At 43.7% G+C, this 18,979-nt stretch overlaps 1 protein-coding gene across 5 annotated transcripts in view; it reads left to right on the top strand.

Moving 5' to 3' along the window:
* The window catches only part of ARIH2 (ariadne RBR E3 ubiquitin protein ligase 2), a 69,961-nt gene that overhangs the window by 14,261 nt on the left and 36,721 nt on the right, over window positions 1-18,979 (top strand). The window contains exon 2 of one of the 5 annotated variants that reach the window (XM_066244483.1): window positions 18,381-18,426. The exons of the other annotated variants lie outside the window; for them this stretch is intronic. Within the exon in view, the coding sequence (XP_066100580.1) occupies window positions 18,388-18,426 (39 nt within the window). The 5' untranslated portion in view covers window positions 18,381-18,387. The remainder of the gene's footprint in view (window positions 1-18,380; window positions 18,427-18,979) is intronic. 5 annotated transcript variants of the gene reach the window in all.

Here is an 18,979-nt window from a genome sequence, read left to right as displayed (position 1 = left end):
AACATTACTTTGAGAATGAGCTGACTTTGTACACAAATGTAATTAGTGGTCATGAGAGATGAGATGATTGCCAAGTGAAATACTGTGTTGTGCCTGACCTGTGGTGGCTCAGTGGATAAAGTGTCGACCTGGAAATGCTGAGGTTGCCGGTTCGAAACCCTGGGCTTGCCTGGTCAAGGCACATATGGGAGTTGATGCTTCCAGCTCCTCCCCCCCTTCTCTCTCTCTGTCTCTCCTCTCTCTCTCTCTCTGTCTCTCCCTCTCCTCTCTCTCTAAAAAAAAAAGAAGTACTGTGTTGTAGGAAGGGAAAACTTGACAGATATTTTTAGCGGCCATATATGAGTCTAAAGAAAACAAAGTTACCCTTTTCACATTGCATTTATTTTTACATAAAACACAAAATTATTTTATTTTTGTTATAGATGAGAGAGGCCCTTTCTGATAATAACAGGTATTTTTTGGGGGGATGGGGAGACAAGAAGGGAGAGAAAGGGTGAGAAGCATAAACTCATAGTTGCTTTCACTTTAGTTGTATATTGATTGCTTCTCATACATGTCTTGACCAGGGCCAAGGCATTGTCCCCTTGCTCAAGCCAGGGGCTCAGGCTGGTGAGGTTTGGGATGTTGTGGACAATCCTTCCTCACAAGCCAGCAACCCTGCTCTGACAAGCCCACGCTAAGAGCCAGCAACCTCTGGGATTCGAACTGGCAACCTCAGCGTTCTGGTTGATGCTTTATCCATTGCACCACCACCAGTCAGGCATAACAGGCTTTTTAATTTTTTTTAAGTTTATTGATTTCAATGAGAGAAGAAAGAGAGAAAGAGAGAAACATTAATTTGTTTCTGTGTGTGCCCTGATGGGGGATCCAACTGGCAACCTCTGTGCTTTGGGATGAAGCTCTAACCAACCAACCTATCTGGCCAGGATAATAACAGGCATTTTTAATACAGTATGTGCAATGGTTGGCCAAGGAGAATTTTGCCTTTCATTGAATCTTATTAGTCCTGTTCCATGAAACTCATGAAGCATTTGCTATCAAGCTGTTCAGGAAAGGGCTCAATCATGGTAAAGCCCCAGACTGAACCCAGGTGGCTTTCCTTAATCTTGGGCCAGAATGTCAACTGCATTGTGTGCTCCTCTCAGCAGCACGTTAGGGGTATAGAAAGGAGAACGAAGTGTTGTACTGGTCCCCACCCAGTTGCTTTTGAAGGGAGAAGAGATAGTTTACTTTGGGCTAGACCTGGCTGAGTTTTTTGCTGATGGAAGAACGTTGAAGGTGTGGTAGAAGGGCAGTGCAGGTAACTAAAGTCCAGACCCTGTGGTTTGATAAACATGAGGGTAGGAAAGGTACCTCTGGGCTGGAGTGGGAGACTAAGATGTACAGGTAAAAAGAATGAAATGTGGAGGGTCATGAATGCAATCTGCAAGTGTCGTAACTATTGGACGGAAGGAGTAGGTGTTTTGTTTTTTTTTGTATTTTTCTGAAGTTGGAAATGGGGAGGCAGTCAGACAGACTCCCGCATGTGCCCAACTGGGATCCACCTGGCACACCCATCAGAGGGTGAAGCTCTGCCCATCTGGGGCATTGCTCTGTTGCAACCAGAGCCATTCTAGCGCCTGAGGCAGAGGCCATGGAGCCATCCTCAGTGCCTGGGCCAACTTTGCTCCAGTGGAGCCTTGGCTGTGTGCCCTGGCCGGGAATCGAACCCGGGACTCCTGCACGCCAGGCCGATGTTCTACCACTGAGCAACCGGCCAGGGCGATTTTTTTTTTTTTTTTTTTTTTTTGAGAGAGAGGGAGAGAGATGAGAAGCATCAACTTGTAGTTGCATCACTTTAATTGTTCACTGATTGCTTTCTTATATGTGGCTTAACAGAGGGTGTGGGCTCAAGCTGAGCCAGTGACTCTTTGCTCAGGCCAGCAACTATGGGATTGTGCCGATGATCCCATGCTCAAGCTGGTGACCCTGCGCTCAAGCTGATAAGCCTGCTCTCAATCCTGCAACCTCGGATTTTGAACCTAGGATCTCAGCGTCCTAGGTTGAGGCTCTATCTACTGCACCACCACCAGTCAGGCAGGAGGAATCGATTTTTTATTTTTATTTATTCATTTTTAGAGAGAGGGGGGAGAGAGAGAGAGAGAGGAGAGAGAGACAGAGAGAGAGAAGGGGGAGGAGCTGGAAGCATCAACTCCCATATGTGCCTTGACCAGGCAAACCCAGGGTTTTGAACTGGCGACCTCAGCATTTCCAGGTTGACACTTTATTCACTGCGCCACCACAGGTCAGGCAGAATCGATTTTTTTAAACTTCAGAGCTGAACTGCGCTGCTTCTCAAGCCAGATAGCTTGGTTGGTCAGACGATCATCCCGAAAGAGGTTGCTGGTTTGATCCCTGGTCAGTGTGCATACAGGAACACACATTCCTGTTCCTCTCTTGCTCTCTCTCTTCTCTCTAAAACCAATAAAAGCAAACAAACAAAAGAATGAACTTGGACCCTTACCTTAAAAAAAATAAAAGGGAATCTAGTATTTGTTGGTCAACAAAATATGACTGCAAAATGTCATAAGATTCTTTTGTGAATCATTAATTCCTTTGTGGGTGAATCATAATGAGTTTTTAGGACTACTGAGTTTTTTTTATTTATTTATTTAAAATTTATTTTTTACAGAGACAGAGAGAGTCAGAGAGAGGGATAGATAGGGACAGACAGACAGGAATGCAGAGAGATGAGAAGCATCAATGATCAGTTTTTCATTGTGGCATTTTAGTTGTTTATTGATTGCTTTCTCATATGTGCCTTGACCGCGGGCCTTCAGCAGACCGAGTAACCCCTTGCTCAAGCCAGAGACCTTGGGTCCAAGCTGGTGAGCTTTTGCTTAAAGCAGATGAGCCCGTGCTCAAGCTGGTGACCTTGGGGTCTCGAACCTGGGTCCTCCGCATCCCAGTCCGACACTCAATCCACTGTGCCACTGCCTGGTCAGGCTAGAGTTTTATTCATTGATTTTAGAGAGAGGAGAGAGAAATGAGGGAGTAGGAGGAGCAGGAAGCATCAACTAGAGAGAGGGAAAAGTGGGAAGCATCAACTTGTAGTAGTTGCTACTTGTATGTGCCTTGACCAGACAAGCCCAGGGTTTCTAACCAGTAACCTCAGCGTTCCAGATTGATGTGTTATCCACTGCGTCACCAGAGGTCAGACTCAGGACTTCTCTTTAAGTGCAGAAGCCTTCATAGTAGCAATTTCAAAATAACCTGGTTTCTATGCATTTGTCATTTGTAACGAGCAGTTGATGTTGGTAATGCAAAGTACGTTATATTTAGCCTTTCTTTTAAGTGGCACCGAGTTTTTATATACTATCTGAAAATGACTTAAATTTTATTAAATCAACTTTTTTGTATTCTGATGTAGTTGAATTTTAAGACTTTTATTTTTATTTATATATTTATTAAGTAATGGTGTTGTTTTTTTGTTGCTATTTATGGGAAAGTATCTTTAAACTGAGCATCTAACAGTGTTTGTGTTCTGAGCAGCCATCTGATTTCTATTTTTATGGCCTGATGTCAGGTTTCTTTGCATGCCTGTACCTTAGTAGAATCTAGATTAAATTCCTGTGTTCCAAATAGTTGATTATTAGTGGGTGTGTTGACATACGTCATGATGCTATAGTCTGGAAGTCTGATTAGTGTTTTACTGATGTATAAATTTATTTTTAAAAGAGAGATGATACATGTCCAAAGTGACATTGAGAATTGCCTAAGTACAACTTGTGCTAGTTTTCCCTGTCTTGCCAGCTTACGAAGGTTATTGTCATCATTGACTTTGTTGCTCACTGTGCTTGGCCCACACACAACATGCTCACCGCCTTCCAGAAAAGAAGCTCTTCGTCAGTCAAGGCCAGCTTTCATTCTAGTCTTTCTGTTATGCTTTCATACTACCTTAGGAACCATGTAAACCAGTGTGATCAATGGGTGAGTCTAATCCCACACTTGTGTCCCAATCCTGAAGTTATTTATATTTCAATTTTGTTACTGATGTTACTGCAGTTTTAAAGAAAGAATATCATTCATAATTCCGTTAACCTAAAAAAAAATTTCTTCCTTGTTTATTATCTTTCAGGTTTTGTTCCTATTCATACATAATATTATTGTGCGGCAGTTCATTTATCCACTCAACCAATATTATTGGGTACCTTCTATGTGCCAGGCACTGAAAAAACAGCTGTGAACAAAATAGACAAAAATCCCTATCCCGTCCCTGGCCGTTTGGCTCAGTGGTAGAGCATCGGCCTGGCGTGCAGGAGTCCCGGGTTCGATTCCCGGCCAGGGCACACAGGAGAAGCGCCCATCTGCTTCTCCACCCCTCCCCCTTTCCTTCCTCTCTGTCTCTCTTCCTCTCCCACAGCCGAGGCTCCATTGGAGCAAAAGTTTCCCCGGGAGCTGAGGATGGCTCTGTGGCCTCTGCCTCAGGTGCTAGAATGGCTCTGGTTGCAGCAGAGCAACGCCCCAGATGGGCAGAGCATCACCCCTTGGTGGGCATGCCGAGTGGATCCCGGTTGGGCGCATGTGGGAGTCTGCCTGACTGCCTCCCTGTTTCCAACTTCAGAAAAATACAAAAAAAATTCCTATCCCGGTCGACATTCAAGTCTAGTAATCATATACATGTATTTTCATGTATATTTCAAACATATCCCGATTTTTACTTCATTGTCATAGATTAATTAAAACAAATTTTTTTCCCATTAATTTCGGAGGGGGAAAGAGGGGGGGAGGGAGGGAGGGGGAGAGAGAGAGAGAGAGAGAGAGAGAGAAGCATCAATTTGTTGTTCCACTTAGTTGTTCCATTTACCTATGTACACATTGATTACTTCTTGTACATGCCCTGACCGGGGATCAAACCTGCAACTCTGGCATATCGGGCAACACCCCAACCAACTGAACTATCTGGCCAGGGCCTAAGAGGTTATATAATAGACCATCTTTTTATTGAACCGTAATTTGCTTAAACTTTCCACATTGGGTATTTAGGTGAATGCTTATGTATTATAGTTACTGGGAAATGATTATATTGTTGGGAACATTTTTATGGAATGTGGCCTTTGTGTTTGTTGGGACATGGCCAGAGCCTTGGCTAGTAGTAGTCACATGATTGAGTTCCAGTCCCTTTTCTGCCATTTAATATAATATGACCTTGGACAAATTCCTCAACATCTTGTTATCTCATCTATAGACTAATGATAATAACACCTCCTTCGCCCTGGCTGGTTGGCTCAGTGGTAGAGCGTTGGCCTGGCATGCAGGAGTCCCAAGTTCGATTCCCGGCCAGGGCACACAGGAGAAGTGCCCATCTGCTTCTCCACCCCTCCCCCTCTCCTTTCTCTCTGTCTCTCTCTTCCCCTCCCACAGCCAAGGCTCCATTGGAGCAGAGTTGGCCCGGGCACTGAGGATAGCTCCATGGCCTCTGCCTCAGGCGCTAGAATGGCCCTGGTTGCAACAGAGCAACACCCCAGATGGGCAGAGCATTGCCCCCTGGTGGGCATGCTGGGTGGATCCCGGTCGGGTGCATGCGGGAGTCTGTCTGACTGCCTCCCCGTTTTCGATTTCAGAAAAATACAGGAAAAAAAAAAAAAATAACACCTCCTTCACAGCATTAAATGAAATAGTGCCTGGCACAGGAGTGTTTGAACAAATACTTGGTCATGGTGGAGGAAGGGCAAGAGAACAATGGGTATGTTGTTTTCACATATTTGCTGTGGTTCCTTAAAACACTTTCTCAGGATTATGTACTTTGAGTCATAGGGTAGAAGCTGCATGAAGGAAGGTTCTAGGTGACAAATTGCTGACTGATGTCTCTAAGTGTACATGTGGTAGTTGGGTTGTGTACATTGGACTCTTTTGCTTTCATCTGGAGCCTCTGGTACCCTTCTCCTGAGGCCCACTAATAAGAAAAGTAAAAATTATGCAAAATAAATTTTTAATTGGAACCAGGAAAAGGATACAGGGATATGTGGCCTGTCTGTTGTTCCTGCATTTCTGGTTGACTACAGTGTTTGGTTTGGTTTTTTACGTTGGCAACACTACTTAATAAAGTGTTTAGTTGATGTTAGGGTCCTTGTTATTGAGGCACCCCCCTTATTTCAACTTCTGCTTTGTCTCAGTTTCTCTCTCTCTCTCTTTAATTTCTGTGCCCAAAAGAGGTAAGAGTTGGAGGAAAGATTTGAGAAAGGCACATTGAGACAGCAGAAAGCTTCTTATGTTGCTCTTTCAGAAATATGTTTGCCCTGTAGCTTAGTTACTTAGACTGACATGAATTGTCAGAATTTATAGCTTATATTGCATCCTCTTTTCATTTTTTTTTTTTTTAAGTGGGAGAAGGCGAGATAGAGAGGCAGAGTCGCACGAGCCCATATCGGTCCACTTGGCACCCCCCCGTCTGAAGCCAGTGCTTGAATCAACCAAACTATCCTCAGCTCCTGAAGCTGATGCTTGGACTAGTCCAGCCACTGGCTGTGGGAGGAGAATAGAGAGACAAGGGGGAGAGGGAGAGGAAGAGAAGCAGATGGTCGCTTCTTATGTGTGCCCTGATCGGGGATCGAACCTGGGACATCATATGCTGGGCCAACTCTCTGTCCACTGAGCAAACCAGTCAGGGCTGTTTTGTTCTCTTTTCTTTGAACTGTTACAAACCTTTATAAACACAAACTGATTTACTGTGATAACCACAAGTTATCAACCATAAATAGAGCAAAATATAAGCAGGATGAGTGAAAGGTTTGTTTGGAGGTTTTAACAGGAAAGCAAAAGTGTTTTTATAATTGTGAACAAAGAATGGCCCCTATATCTGGGAAGGTCACTCTCTTTGACTAGCAGTTTCTTTTCTGGCCAGTACTTGCTTTACCCACTCTCATTTACCCCTTATTTTAGGCTTTTACCAGTCTGTTTCATGCTCTCACCATCATTTTCCAGAGTCTGTATTTAACTTTGCCTCCTTTTATATTTTTTCTTGCATAATAGTACCTAGCAAAATGCCTGGTTATGTTTTGTTCTCAGTTAGTATTGCTTATTGTCTATCTGATTGTGTAAGCCCAGTCAATACATGCAAAAGTTGAGAATGATCCCCAAAGTTCTGTTTCTGTATGTTGCTATTTGTAAATAGAGGATATACTTGTCAAAGGCCTTTCATGAGGCCAGCTGACTTCTTAGTAGAGATAGGATATACTTAATAGATGTGTGGTTCCCAGCTTTGGATGCATGTCAGAATTAGCTTTGGTAGTTCCAATACAGGAGCCTGAACTTCATGCAGATGTAATGAAACAGACTTTTCAGAGGTGAGGTGAAGTACGGTATTTTACAATATATTCATGTGAAAGTACAAAAAAAAATTTTTTTTTTTTAATTTTTATTTTTTACAGAGACAGAGAGTGAGTCAGAGAGAGGCATAGACAGGGACAGACAGACAGGAACGGAGAGAGATGAGAAGCTCCACCCGGCACGCCCACCAGGGGGTGACGCTCTGCCCACCAGTGGGCGATGCTCTGCCCCTCCGGGGCATCGCTCTATTGTGACCAGAGCCACTCCAGTGCCTGGGGCAGAGGCCAAGGAGCCATCCCCAGCGCCTGGGCCATCATCTTTGCTCCAATGGAGTCTCGCTGCGGGAGGGGAAGAGAGAGACAGAGAGGAAGGAGAAGGGGAGGGGTGGAGAAGCAGATGGGCGCTTCTCCTGTGTGCCCTGGCCGGGAATCGAACCCGGGACTTCTGCACGCCAGGCCGACGCTCTACCACTGAGCTAACCGACCAGGGCCTTGATCATTAGTTTTTCATTGCGCGTTGCAACACCTTAGTTGTTCATTGATTGCTTTCTCATATGTGCCTTGACTGCAGGCCTTCAGCAGACCGAGTGACACCTTGCTTGAGCCAGCTACCTTGGGTTCAAGCTGGTGGACTTTACCTCAAACCAGATGAGCCCACACTCCAGCTGGAGACCTCTGGGTCTCGAACCTGGGTCCTCTGCATCCCAGTCTGACGCTCTATCTACTGCACCACCGCCTGGTCAGGCTACAAAAAAAAATTGAAAGTTATTTAGGAGGGAGGAGTGTATCCTTTCTTTGGCTGTTGAAAGGATGTGTCCAACATTTAGAGTGTACTGTTTGTAAGCAGAGTGGGAGTAGGATATTTACTACCCAGCTATTCAAGTTGAATAAGTTTCCTGTAGCATTTTTATTCCCTCCCTCCCTTCCTCCCTTCCTCCCCCTCCTCCCCCTCCTCCCTTCTGTCATTTTTTTAGGTGAGAGTAAGGGAGATACCAAGGCAGACTTCCGCATGCACCCTGCCTGGCAACCCCAACTAGGACCAGTGTTCAAGTACCAAGCTATTTTTAGCAACGTAGGCTGATGTTTTCCAACAGAGCTATCCTTAGTGCCTGGGGCCACGCTTGAACCAATCAACTAGCTGCAGGAGGGGAAGAGGGAGAGAAGGGGGAGGGGGGCGAGAAGCAGATGGCCACTTCTGTGTGTCCTGACCAGGTATCCAACCTGGGATGTACATACACCAGGCCGATGCTCTATCCACTGATACACCAGCCAGAGCCTTATTTATTTGTTTATGAGAGAGATTGGAAGAGAGAGAGGGTGACAAGCATCACCTCGTAGTCGTGTTCACTTTAGTTGTGCATTAAATGCTTCTGAGAGAGGGTGGAGAGAGAGAGATTGAGAAACATCAACTCACAGTTGTATTCACTTTAGCTGTACATTGAGCTTTTCCTTTGTACCTAAACCTGGGCCATGCCAGTGTTTCCTTGCTCAAGCCAGTGACCTTGGGCTTTTCATGCCAGTGATCGATCTTTTGGGCTCTAACTGGCGAGCTTTGTGTTCATGTGGACCAGTGGTAGTCAACCTGATCCCAGTGCTCACTAGTGGGCGTTCCAGCTTTCATGGTGGGCGGTAGCAGAGCAACCAAGGTATAAATAAAAAGGTAGATTTTACTATAGTAAGTTGTTTTATAAAGATTTATTCTGCCAAACAGCGAAAATCCGACATAAAGTACTTGGTAAAATAAGTAATTATTATTATATGCTTTAACTTGCTATAACTCTGCTTTATAAATTTTATAAAGTAAAGTTACTTCCCTACTTTATAAATCATTACTGTGGAACCAATGGGCGGTTAGAAAATTTTACTACTAATAGATACAAAAGTGGGTGGTAGGTATAAAAAGGTTGACTACCCCTGATGTAGACAATCCCCTGCTTAAGCCAATGACCCTGTTTTGACGAGTGTGCTCAGAGCCATGACCTCCGGCTTTTGAACCAGCGACCTCAGCATTCCGGGTCAGTACTTTATCCACTGCACCACTGCTGGTCAGGCATATTTTTAATGTCTAAGTGTATCTTCGTATTTTCATTGATCATCAGGATAAAAGTGACGTCTTACGTCCATGTTGCCCATGTTGATAATGAGTAGCTGGAAAAATGGCTAATAGTGTCTGCAATCATAAATACAGTGCGAATTTAAAAAAAATTTTATTTGTTGATTTTAGTGAGAGAAGAAGGAGGCGGGGGACATTGACTTCTTCACTTATTTATGCATTTGTTGGTTGATTCTTGTATGTGTCCTGACCAGGGTTTGAACACACAAGCTTGGCGTACCAGGACAATGTTCTGACCAACTGAGCTACCTGGCTAGGGCACAATGTGAATGTTTTAAAAGTTGAGAATTTTATGACACTGTAGTAGAAAAGGTCAAATCTTTTTTGCTAACTTATTAATATTGGCTCTTGCTTCAAAATGATTTGCTACCCTCACATACCTTTGTCCTGCTTTCATTCATTTTTACTTGTTTGGTAGTCAGATGTGTGTAGCAGTTTTATTAATGTAAGAGCCAAAAACTGGAAGCAGCCCAAATATCCACAGATGAATGAACAAATAGTGGCATGCCTGTAGAACATACTTCTTAGCAGTATAAAAAGGTGAACTGCTTGTAATAAGCATCATTGATAAATCTCAAAATAAGTGCTGGATGAGGGAATTCAGGGGTGGCAATGAGTTAATACTTTATGATTTAAATTATATGAAATTCTAGAAAATGCCAACTAATTTGTTGTAGAGGAAAGTAAATCAATGGTTACCTGGAGAGTTGGGGAAGGCAGGGAGAGAGATTGTTAAAGAGCATGAGGTAAATATGGGTGATCTTCCCTTTTTAAATATTATGAAAATGAAAGTAGAGGGGTATGCATGTTATAAACTTATAATAACAAAGTGAACAGGTTGTGGAGACCTCATCGCACATGGGAGCCAGTTTGTCCAGCAGATCTTTGAGGAGGCTGTGGATTCTGATATTACTGATGAAGGCTAGAAGAGATAAAATGTGCTATAAATGGGGGAATTAATTAAATGTTGGTATGTAAAATAGTCAGCCCAGCCCCCACTTTTGTCTGTGCGCAAAATAATCTCCTTATCTTTACAAAACAGAATAACCTGGGGAGAAATAGGGCCCTTAGAGCTTGAGAGATTTGGCTGACCCTGTTGGTCATTCTGATGTCCCTTGAGCCTTGAGTAATAGCCGCCTCTGGTGGGTCACCCTAAAGAAAAGCCTCTCAGTTTACAGGCTCTGTCCATGTACACAGAATTAAGATTTGTTTTCCTGACATGCACACACAGCCTTCCCACCTTTTAAAATTGTAATATTCACCTAAAATTAACCATTTGAAAGGATACAATTCAGTGACATTTAGTACAGTCACAGTGTTGTACAACCATCATCTTCATTGAGTTCTAATATTCCAAAAGGAAATGTGGTACCCATTAAGAATTTGCTCTCTACTCTCCCAGCCTCTGGCAACCACTAATCTACTTTGTTTCTGTGGGTTTACTTATTTTATGTATGTCATATAAATCATGCAACATATGACCTGTTGTGTCTGGTTGCTTGCACTTAGCATAGTGTTTTTGAGGGTTTTCCAAGTTGTAGCATGTATCAGTACTTCATTCTTTTTTTTTTTTATGACCCTTAGTTTTCTTCTTATTTTCTTTTTTAAATTTTATTTAGAAAGTTAAATTTAATGGGATGACATTGATCAATAAGAGTATATAGGTTTCAGGTGAGCATCTCTATAGCATTTGAACTGTTGATTATGTTGTGTACCTATCACCCAAAGTCAGATCATTTTCTGTCACTGTATATTTTGTCCCTCTTGACTCCCTTCCCTGTACCCTATCCTTAGTTTTTTTAGTTGTTTTTTTTTTTTTTTACAGAGGCAGAGAGAGCGCCAGAGAGAGGGACAGACAGACAGGAATGGAGAGAGATGAGAAGCATCAATCATTAGTTTTTCGTTGCGACACCTTAGTTGTTAATTGATTGCTTCTTCATATGTGCCTTGACCGTGGGGCTACAGCAGACCAAGTAACCCCTTGCTCTAGCCAGCGACCTTGGGTCCAAACTGGTAAGCCTTGCTCAAACCAGATGAGTCCACGCTCAAGCTGGTGACCTTGGGGTCTCGAACCTGGGTCCTCCGCATCCCAGTCCAACGCTCCATCCACTGAGCCACCGCCTGGCCTGCCTATCTTTAGTTTTTTTGTTTTTTGTATTTTGTTTTTTTTTACAGAGACAGAGAGTGAGTCAGAGAAAGGGATAGACCGGAACAGACAGACAGGGACGGAGAGAGATGAGAAGCATCAATCATTAGCTTTTTTCATTTCATGTTGCAACACCTTAGTTGTTCATTGACTGCCCTCTCATATGTGCCTTGACCGCGGGCCTTCAGCAGACTGAGTAACCCCTCCTGGACCCAGCGACCTTAGGTTCAAGCTGGTGGGCTTTTGCTCAAATCAGATGAGCCCACACTCAAGCTGGCCACCTTGGGGTCTCGAACCTGGGTCCTCTGCATCCCAGTACGACGCTCTATCCACTGCACCACCGCCTGGTCAGGCTATCCTTAGTTTTTTAAAGTGAATTGCTAACCAAGACTCACCAGACATTGAGGAAAACATAAAATGAAAGAGAAACAGAAAAATTGACCTTAGCTGAAACAAACCATTTAAACAAACTTATCTAAGTTTGCTTGTTTTTAGAAGCACACTATTTAATATTGTCCAAGATATTCAAGATGTGGGATATATATTAAACAGCTAGAGGTGTCATCAGGAAAAAAAACAATCAAAAAGAGCTTGAGAGAAGAAAATAAATAAGAACTTGAGAAGATGAATTATGGGTTTGCCAAATTAAAAAAATTATGTACGTAGTCAGAAGATAAAATCAAGAAAATATTGCCCTGGCCGGTTGGCTCAGCGGTAGAGCGTCGGCTTAGCGTGCGGAGGACCCGGGTTCGATTCCCGGCCAGGGCACATAGGAGAAGCGCCCATTTGCTTCTCCACCCCTCCGCCGCGCTTTCCTCTCTGTCTCTCTCTTCCCCTCCCGCAGCCAAGGCTCCATTGGAGCAAAGATGGCCCGGGCGCTGGGCATGGCTCTGTGGCCTCTGCCTCAGGCGCTAGAGTGGCTCTGGTCGCAATATGGCGACGCCCAGGATGGGCAGAGCATCGCCCCCTGGGGGGCAGAGCACCGCCCCTGGTGGGCGTGCCGGGTGGATCCCGGTCGGGCGCATGCGGGAGTCTGTCTGACTGTCTCTCCCTGTTTCCAGCTTTAGAAAAATGAAAAAAGAAAAAAAAAAAAAAAAAAAATCAAGAAAATATTTTAATATAAACTCAAAATACAGGCAAGAGGAAAGTATGAAAAAAAGAGATATAGAGGATCAATCTAGAGCAGTGATTTTCAACCTTTTTTGAGCCGCAGCACATTTTTTACATTTACAAAATCCTGGGGCACACCACCTACCAAAATGACACAAAATGACACTCTAACACAGTACATATTATACATATAGTTAATAATATAGTTTCTAAATGTATTAATATTTATACTCACTTAGTGTGAGACCTGGGCCTGTGTCGATGAACACAAAAGGGATATCCTGCCAGGAATGGTAGAAAGACACACACGAAGCTCTTCCTCAACAGTTCTCAGTCTCTCTCTGTTTTTAGTTTTTATCGCAGTCAAGCTTGAGAAGCTCAGCTCACATAGATATGTGGTTGAAAACGGGAGCAGGCCTTGGCCGGTTGACTCAGTGGTAGAGCGTCGGCCTGGTGTGCGGAAGTCCTGGGTTCGATTTCCAGCCAGGGCACACAGGAGAGGCAACCATCTGCTTCTCCACCCCTCCTCCTCTCCTTCCTCTCTGTCTCTTTCTTCCCCTCCCGCAGCCGAGGCTCCATTGGAGCAAAAGATGGCCCGGGCGCTGAGGATGGCTCCTTGGCCTCTGCCCCAGGTGCTAGAGGGGCTCTGGTCACGACAGAGCGATGCCCCGGATGGGCAGAGCATCGCCCCCTGGTGGGCATGCCAGGTGGATCCTGGTCAGGTGTATGCGGGAGTCTGTCTGACTGCCTGCCCGTTTCCAGCTTCAGAAAAATACAAAAAAAAAAAAAAAAAGAAAAGAAAAGAAAACGGGAGCAATGTCAAAATAGCTTTGTTGGCTAGAATGGGGAACTCCTTGGCAACAGATAACCAAAAACTGTCCAAAGGAAGATCAGCAAACTTTAGCTTTAAAGTTAGATAACATTGTGATGCATTGTATATCACCCTCTGCGGGGACCTCTTTTAAAAAGAAAAAGGTCAAATATCTATATACACCATCAGGATAGACATAACCAGCTGAGGCTGAGGCTGAGGCTTCATCTAGTGGTGGCAACATTTACCTCCAGTCCTGACCAGGATTAGAAATCTGGACCATGGGGAGGAGTAGCAGCTTCAACTACTCACTGAGGCCACACAATGACAAGTGTGGGGACCTTCCTGGGTGTGGATGAGAGGCGGCCTACTATTGGTTCATTGCTAGTGGTCGGGATAAATCCTAGAATGTGATTGGTCAGTGAGCGTTCCCTGTGCCTCCACTCTTCCTGTCGCTGATAGCTGGAGGGATTGTGAGGGGGATGTTTATGTTTGGATGGAGGCGGCTGGCGGTGGGCCAGATAAATAGCCTCCGCGGGCCGTATCCAGCATGTGGGCCGTAATTTGGGAACCCATATTTAATTTCCCCACGGCACACCTGACCATGTCTCATGGCACACTGGTTGAAAACACTGATCTAGAGATCTAACATCTACTAGAGTTTCTGGGAATTGAGAAAAAAATTGCCAGGAGAATACTAAAAAGTATAAGAAGAAAATTTCCAGAAGCTAAAGAGAAGAGCAGACTTCATACTGAAAGGGTCTACCCATTGCCCAAAAGAATAAAAAAAAGGTAAACAGAAAACCCTAAAAGTTTTTTATAAAGATATATCGGTCTTCTAAAAGACATGGGAACCATATGTTTCATCAGCAACAGTGACTGACAACCAAAAGAAAGTATTGCAACTGTCTTCAAAGTCCTGAGGGAAAATGGTTTTGAACCTAGAATTCTGCCATTGCAAAATAAGCTTATTTTTGGACATCAAGGACTTCTGATATTTACTTCCTTGGAACTTTTCTGGTATATTTACTTGCAGAGGAAAATAAAGAATTCAAGAAGTAAGTGGTTGCACTAATCTAATAGGCCACCGAAAAATCTCATGGCCACCTGTACAAAAGGTGTGCAAAGCAGTCAGCCCATATTTGAGCATAATTTTATTTTAAATATTTTATTTATTGATTTTAGGAAGAGGAGAGAGGGGAGGCATCAACTCATAGAAGTTGCTTTTGTATGTGCCTTGACCAGAAAAGCTCAGGGTTCAAACTGGCGACCTCAGCATTCCAATTTGATGCTTTATCCACTACGCCACCACAGGCTGAACAGAATTTTAGTGGGATCCAAGAAAAACTTTAAGAATAGGAATAGGGTAGATTCCTAGCAATTATCAGAATGAAGAAACTGGAAGATGATTGGGATACAATGAAGAAACCATAGGACTCTTTACAAGGGATGAAGGAATTAGAATTCCCATGCAAAGCAGAAAAACTACACAAAAATATCACGAGCTAAATAAATATAAAGCAAACACATGTGTGGCACAGGTATGAGTAATTGGTGGTGACTAAAGATACTGTATTAGTATTCTTCTTTGAGTGGCCCAAGGGCAGTAACACTGAAAGCACGAGGAAGAAAAATGCAATTCAGGTCCTGTAAACAATGTCCTAAAGTTAACCAAGGTGACTTAAACGTTAAAAGGTTGGGCATAGAAAGGGGAAGTAGGGAGAGGTATAAGAACTACATCTGGAAGAGAACTGTGGACATGCTCAGTGATGTTGGCAACAACCAAAAGAACCCAGACAAATGGCCTGGTAGAGATTTCTCCTGGATAGGAAGACTGGGAGGGTGTGGGTTGGAGGACAAGGGGATGAGGTGGCAGGTGCTGTTCTTTTTCATCAGAGTGTTTTTTATGAATCATTTGATTTTCTTTGTTTGTTGGTAATTGAGATAGGTTGATAATTTGTTGATTCCCAGTAAACAAGTGTTTCCTGCGTGTCTGTTGTTTTTAACTTTTAGTTAGATGCTAAAAATGGGAGGGGGATAGTTTAATCTCTGCCATAAAATAAGCATCTCTTTGCTTTTAGTTCTTGTCCCTTTTTTAGAATGGTGAAAGAGAAGATATAAATAAAACATTTTCTACTTTTATTTATTTATTTTTAGGGTGGTTTTTTTTTTTAATTTTATTCACTAATCCTTAGAGAGGGAGAGAGAGAGAGAGAGAGACAGATATTGATTTGTTGTTTCACTCATTCGTGCCATCATTGATTAATTATTGTTTGTGCCCTGACCAGGGACCAAATCTGCAACCTGGGCATGTAGGGACAGTGCTCTAACCGGTTGAGCTACCCTGCCAGGGCCTCATATTTTTCTGCCATATTCACTAAAAACACCATTTTTATTTTCTTGCTTTGTTGAAAAACTTAAAAGTGGCTTCTCCAGCCTGAACTCCTTTCTATCATTCCTTTCCATAACCCCTCGTTTGATTTTTGCCTTCTCAGACCTGTCAGCTTCTCTGTCCTTTCTGCAACCCACATAATTCCTCTTGCCCCCCCCCCCTTTTTAAATTTTCCTCAGAAGAACTGTATCTGGTCTCTTTGTGTATCCCTCGAGGGCTTGGAAGACCTTGGTGTCTGCTTGATCTATGGAGGAGATACTTTGGTCGTGTGTTAGGAACCAGGTAAAGGGTGGTGTTAGCATATGGGACCTAGTACCTTCATAGGCATTGTTCCAGGTGCTTGGGTGTGGCAGAGAAGGAAATTAAATCTCCACCCTCAAGGAGCTTTCATTCTAATAGAGTTTTATATGAACACAAAGGTTATAAAAATAGCATTCCATGGTTTTTTTTGTGTGTTTTTATTTTGTCTTTTTCTGAAGCTGGAAACAGGGAAAGACAGTCAGACAGACTCCCACATGCGCCCTACCGGGATCCACCCGGCACGCCCACCAGGGGCAATGCTCTGCCCACCAGGGGGTGATGCTCTGCCCCTCCGGGGCGTCACTGTCCCGACCAGAGTCACTCTAGCGTCTGGGACAGAGGCCAAGGAGCCATCCCCAGCGCCCGGGCCATCTTTGCTCCAATGGAGCCTTGGTTGCGGGAGGGGAAGAGAGAGACAGAGAGGAAGGGGGGGGGTGGAGAAGCAAATGGGCGCTTCTCCTGTGTGCCCTGGCTGGGAATCTAACCCCGGTCCCCCACACGCCAGGCCGACGCTCTACTGCTGAGCCAACCGGCCAGGGCCAGCATTCCATGTTTTGAACATAGCTTAGGACAGCAGTTAGTAGCTCTGTCTTTGAAACACGCTGTGGCTTTGTCAGTGAGATGTGCTGGCCTCTGAGGTGTCCTCTGGAGAAGAGGGGGACCTGCTGGTACTGTCTAGAGGGTATTTGGTATTTCCTCTTTGCTTCTCTTCACAGTCGCCATAACTAGAAGAGACGGAGCATTGTTTGAAATCACTTTGGGGTAAGATGGGCTTGTGGCTGCAGGAACATGGCAGTAGACTTGGCTTTTAGTCCTACTGTGTGCAGATCATTGGCTATCAATTCCAGTCTGCCTTTCTTATTGGGTTATGGTTACTTGACATGGCCCTGGTTGGCAGAAGTGATGGTCATCCTGCCTATATACCCCCCCCTTCTCCCAGAAAATTGTTAGAATTCTAGAAAGGGCTGTAACCAGCATTTTGTACTAAGTAATTCCCAGAGGATTTTCATTGAAATGCACCCTAAAAGGCATGCTGGCTGGGATTTACTTCACAGTAATCTATGGGTAGACGATAGGTGAAGTACAGATACCAGTGGGCCTGGCCATGAGTTGATGTTGGAGCTGGGTGATGGGTACATGAGCTTCATTACACTCTTCACTGTACTGATAATTTTCCATAATTAAAAAGAAGTACCTTCATGGTCAAAGAATGTCTTTCATATCTTTGCTTTATTTTATTTTGCATTTAAAAACTGTTATAATGGGGTCTTTAGTGGGTTTTTTTGTTTGTTTTGGTAAGATTTTAATGCTCAGAGACCATAGTAGGACTTAATTAAGGTTAGACTGCAGAGAAATTTTCAAATTTGTGTTTATTAATTAGATTTTTTAAAAATGCTTATACATATGGGTGCCTCGATGACATGTTAGCCCTCCCTCCATAGAAACCTTTTTTTTAATTTTTTTTTTTTATTCATTTTAGAGAGGATAGGGAGAGACAGAAAGAGAGAGGAGAGACAGAGAGAGAAGTGGGGAGGAGCTGGAAGCATCAACTCCCAAATGTGCCTTGACCAGGCAAGCCCAGTGTTCCGAACCGGCGACCTAAGCATTTCCAGGTCGACGCTTTATCCACTGCGCCACCACAGATCAGGCCATAGAAACCTTTTAAGAAAAGTGAAAAGAAGCAAAGTTACGATCAGGTGCCAGAGAGCTGACCATTTAGAGGCTAAGAGTATGTAGGTGTGAAGTGTGGGAGAGATGAAGGCCTACCACTTAAATTAGACTGAGGAGTGAGCTTTGTCTGAGGTGAGAGGCCCTCTGGGACCTACTGTCACCACCATTGCTGCTGATTTTGCCCAAGTCTAGGCTGGTGTTCACTTACTCCTTTGTTTCTGCTTTAACCTTGTTTCTTTCTCTTATCCCTTTAGTACTTTCTTGCCTCACCTTCAGTCTCCTAAGACCTGAATCCATCCATCTTGATCTTGTTAGGCTAGTTTTTCTGTATCTGGCCCATAGTTCACTCCTTTACTTCATCTCTGCTGTGTAGTGAATGACTACTGGTGTTAACAAATGTCGTTGGACCACAAAGTGGCTTAACACAGGCTGAGGCATGGAGACTCATTCGTGTAGCCTTAAAAGATTTCAGGCAGTTGGCAAGTAAGAATTCTAAATAAAAATTGAAACTACCACCTGTATTTTTTCAGGCCGTTGATGCTCACTGCCATCAGCTGCATCCTCCCTATGGCACTGGTAAGTGTGGGAAGGGCTGGTGACAGTTTTGGTGGGCTGCTGGATTTCTTTTTTCTGGGGGAGAAATCTATTTGCAAGCTGTATTGTTAACTTGTTCCGAGGGCTGGATGAGTGAACGAGCTATAGGAGCCTAAAAAGAGGAAGAAACAACTGACCATGCTCATGGGTTTCCTTGGGGAACTTTTGTTAGAAGCAGAGGCTTTTCAGTATGTGCTTTGATCCTTGCATAAATTTAGCATGTTCTTGCATCATTTTGAATAATAAACATACTATCCATGTGCTCTGGGATGTAAACTAGCAACTGTTAAATTTCCTGAAATCCTTAAAACATTTTTTTCCAAGATAGATGTTGGCTGTGTAGTAAACAGGGTCCAGAATGTGTGTATTTACTGTTTTCTTCAGTGCAAGATTTATCTCCCTCTGGTGCTTTAAGTTCTTTGTGGTCAGGGGATCAAGAAATATTTGTTCCAGTGATTAATATAAAATTCTGATAGAGACTTGACTTTTGGGGGGAGGTTGGAGGGAGGGTTTGGAAACCAGAGAAGAAATTTGT

Source organism: Saccopteryx bilineata, chromosome 10 (assembly GCF_036850765.1).
Source record: "Saccopteryx bilineata isolate mSacBil1 chromosome 10, mSacBil1_pri_phased_curated, whole genome shotgun sequence".
Classification (NCBI taxonomy): Eukaryota; Metazoa; Chordata; class Mammalia; order Chiroptera; family Emballonuridae; genus Saccopteryx; species Saccopteryx bilineata.
This window is presented reverse-complemented; position numbering and strand designations above follow the sequence as displayed.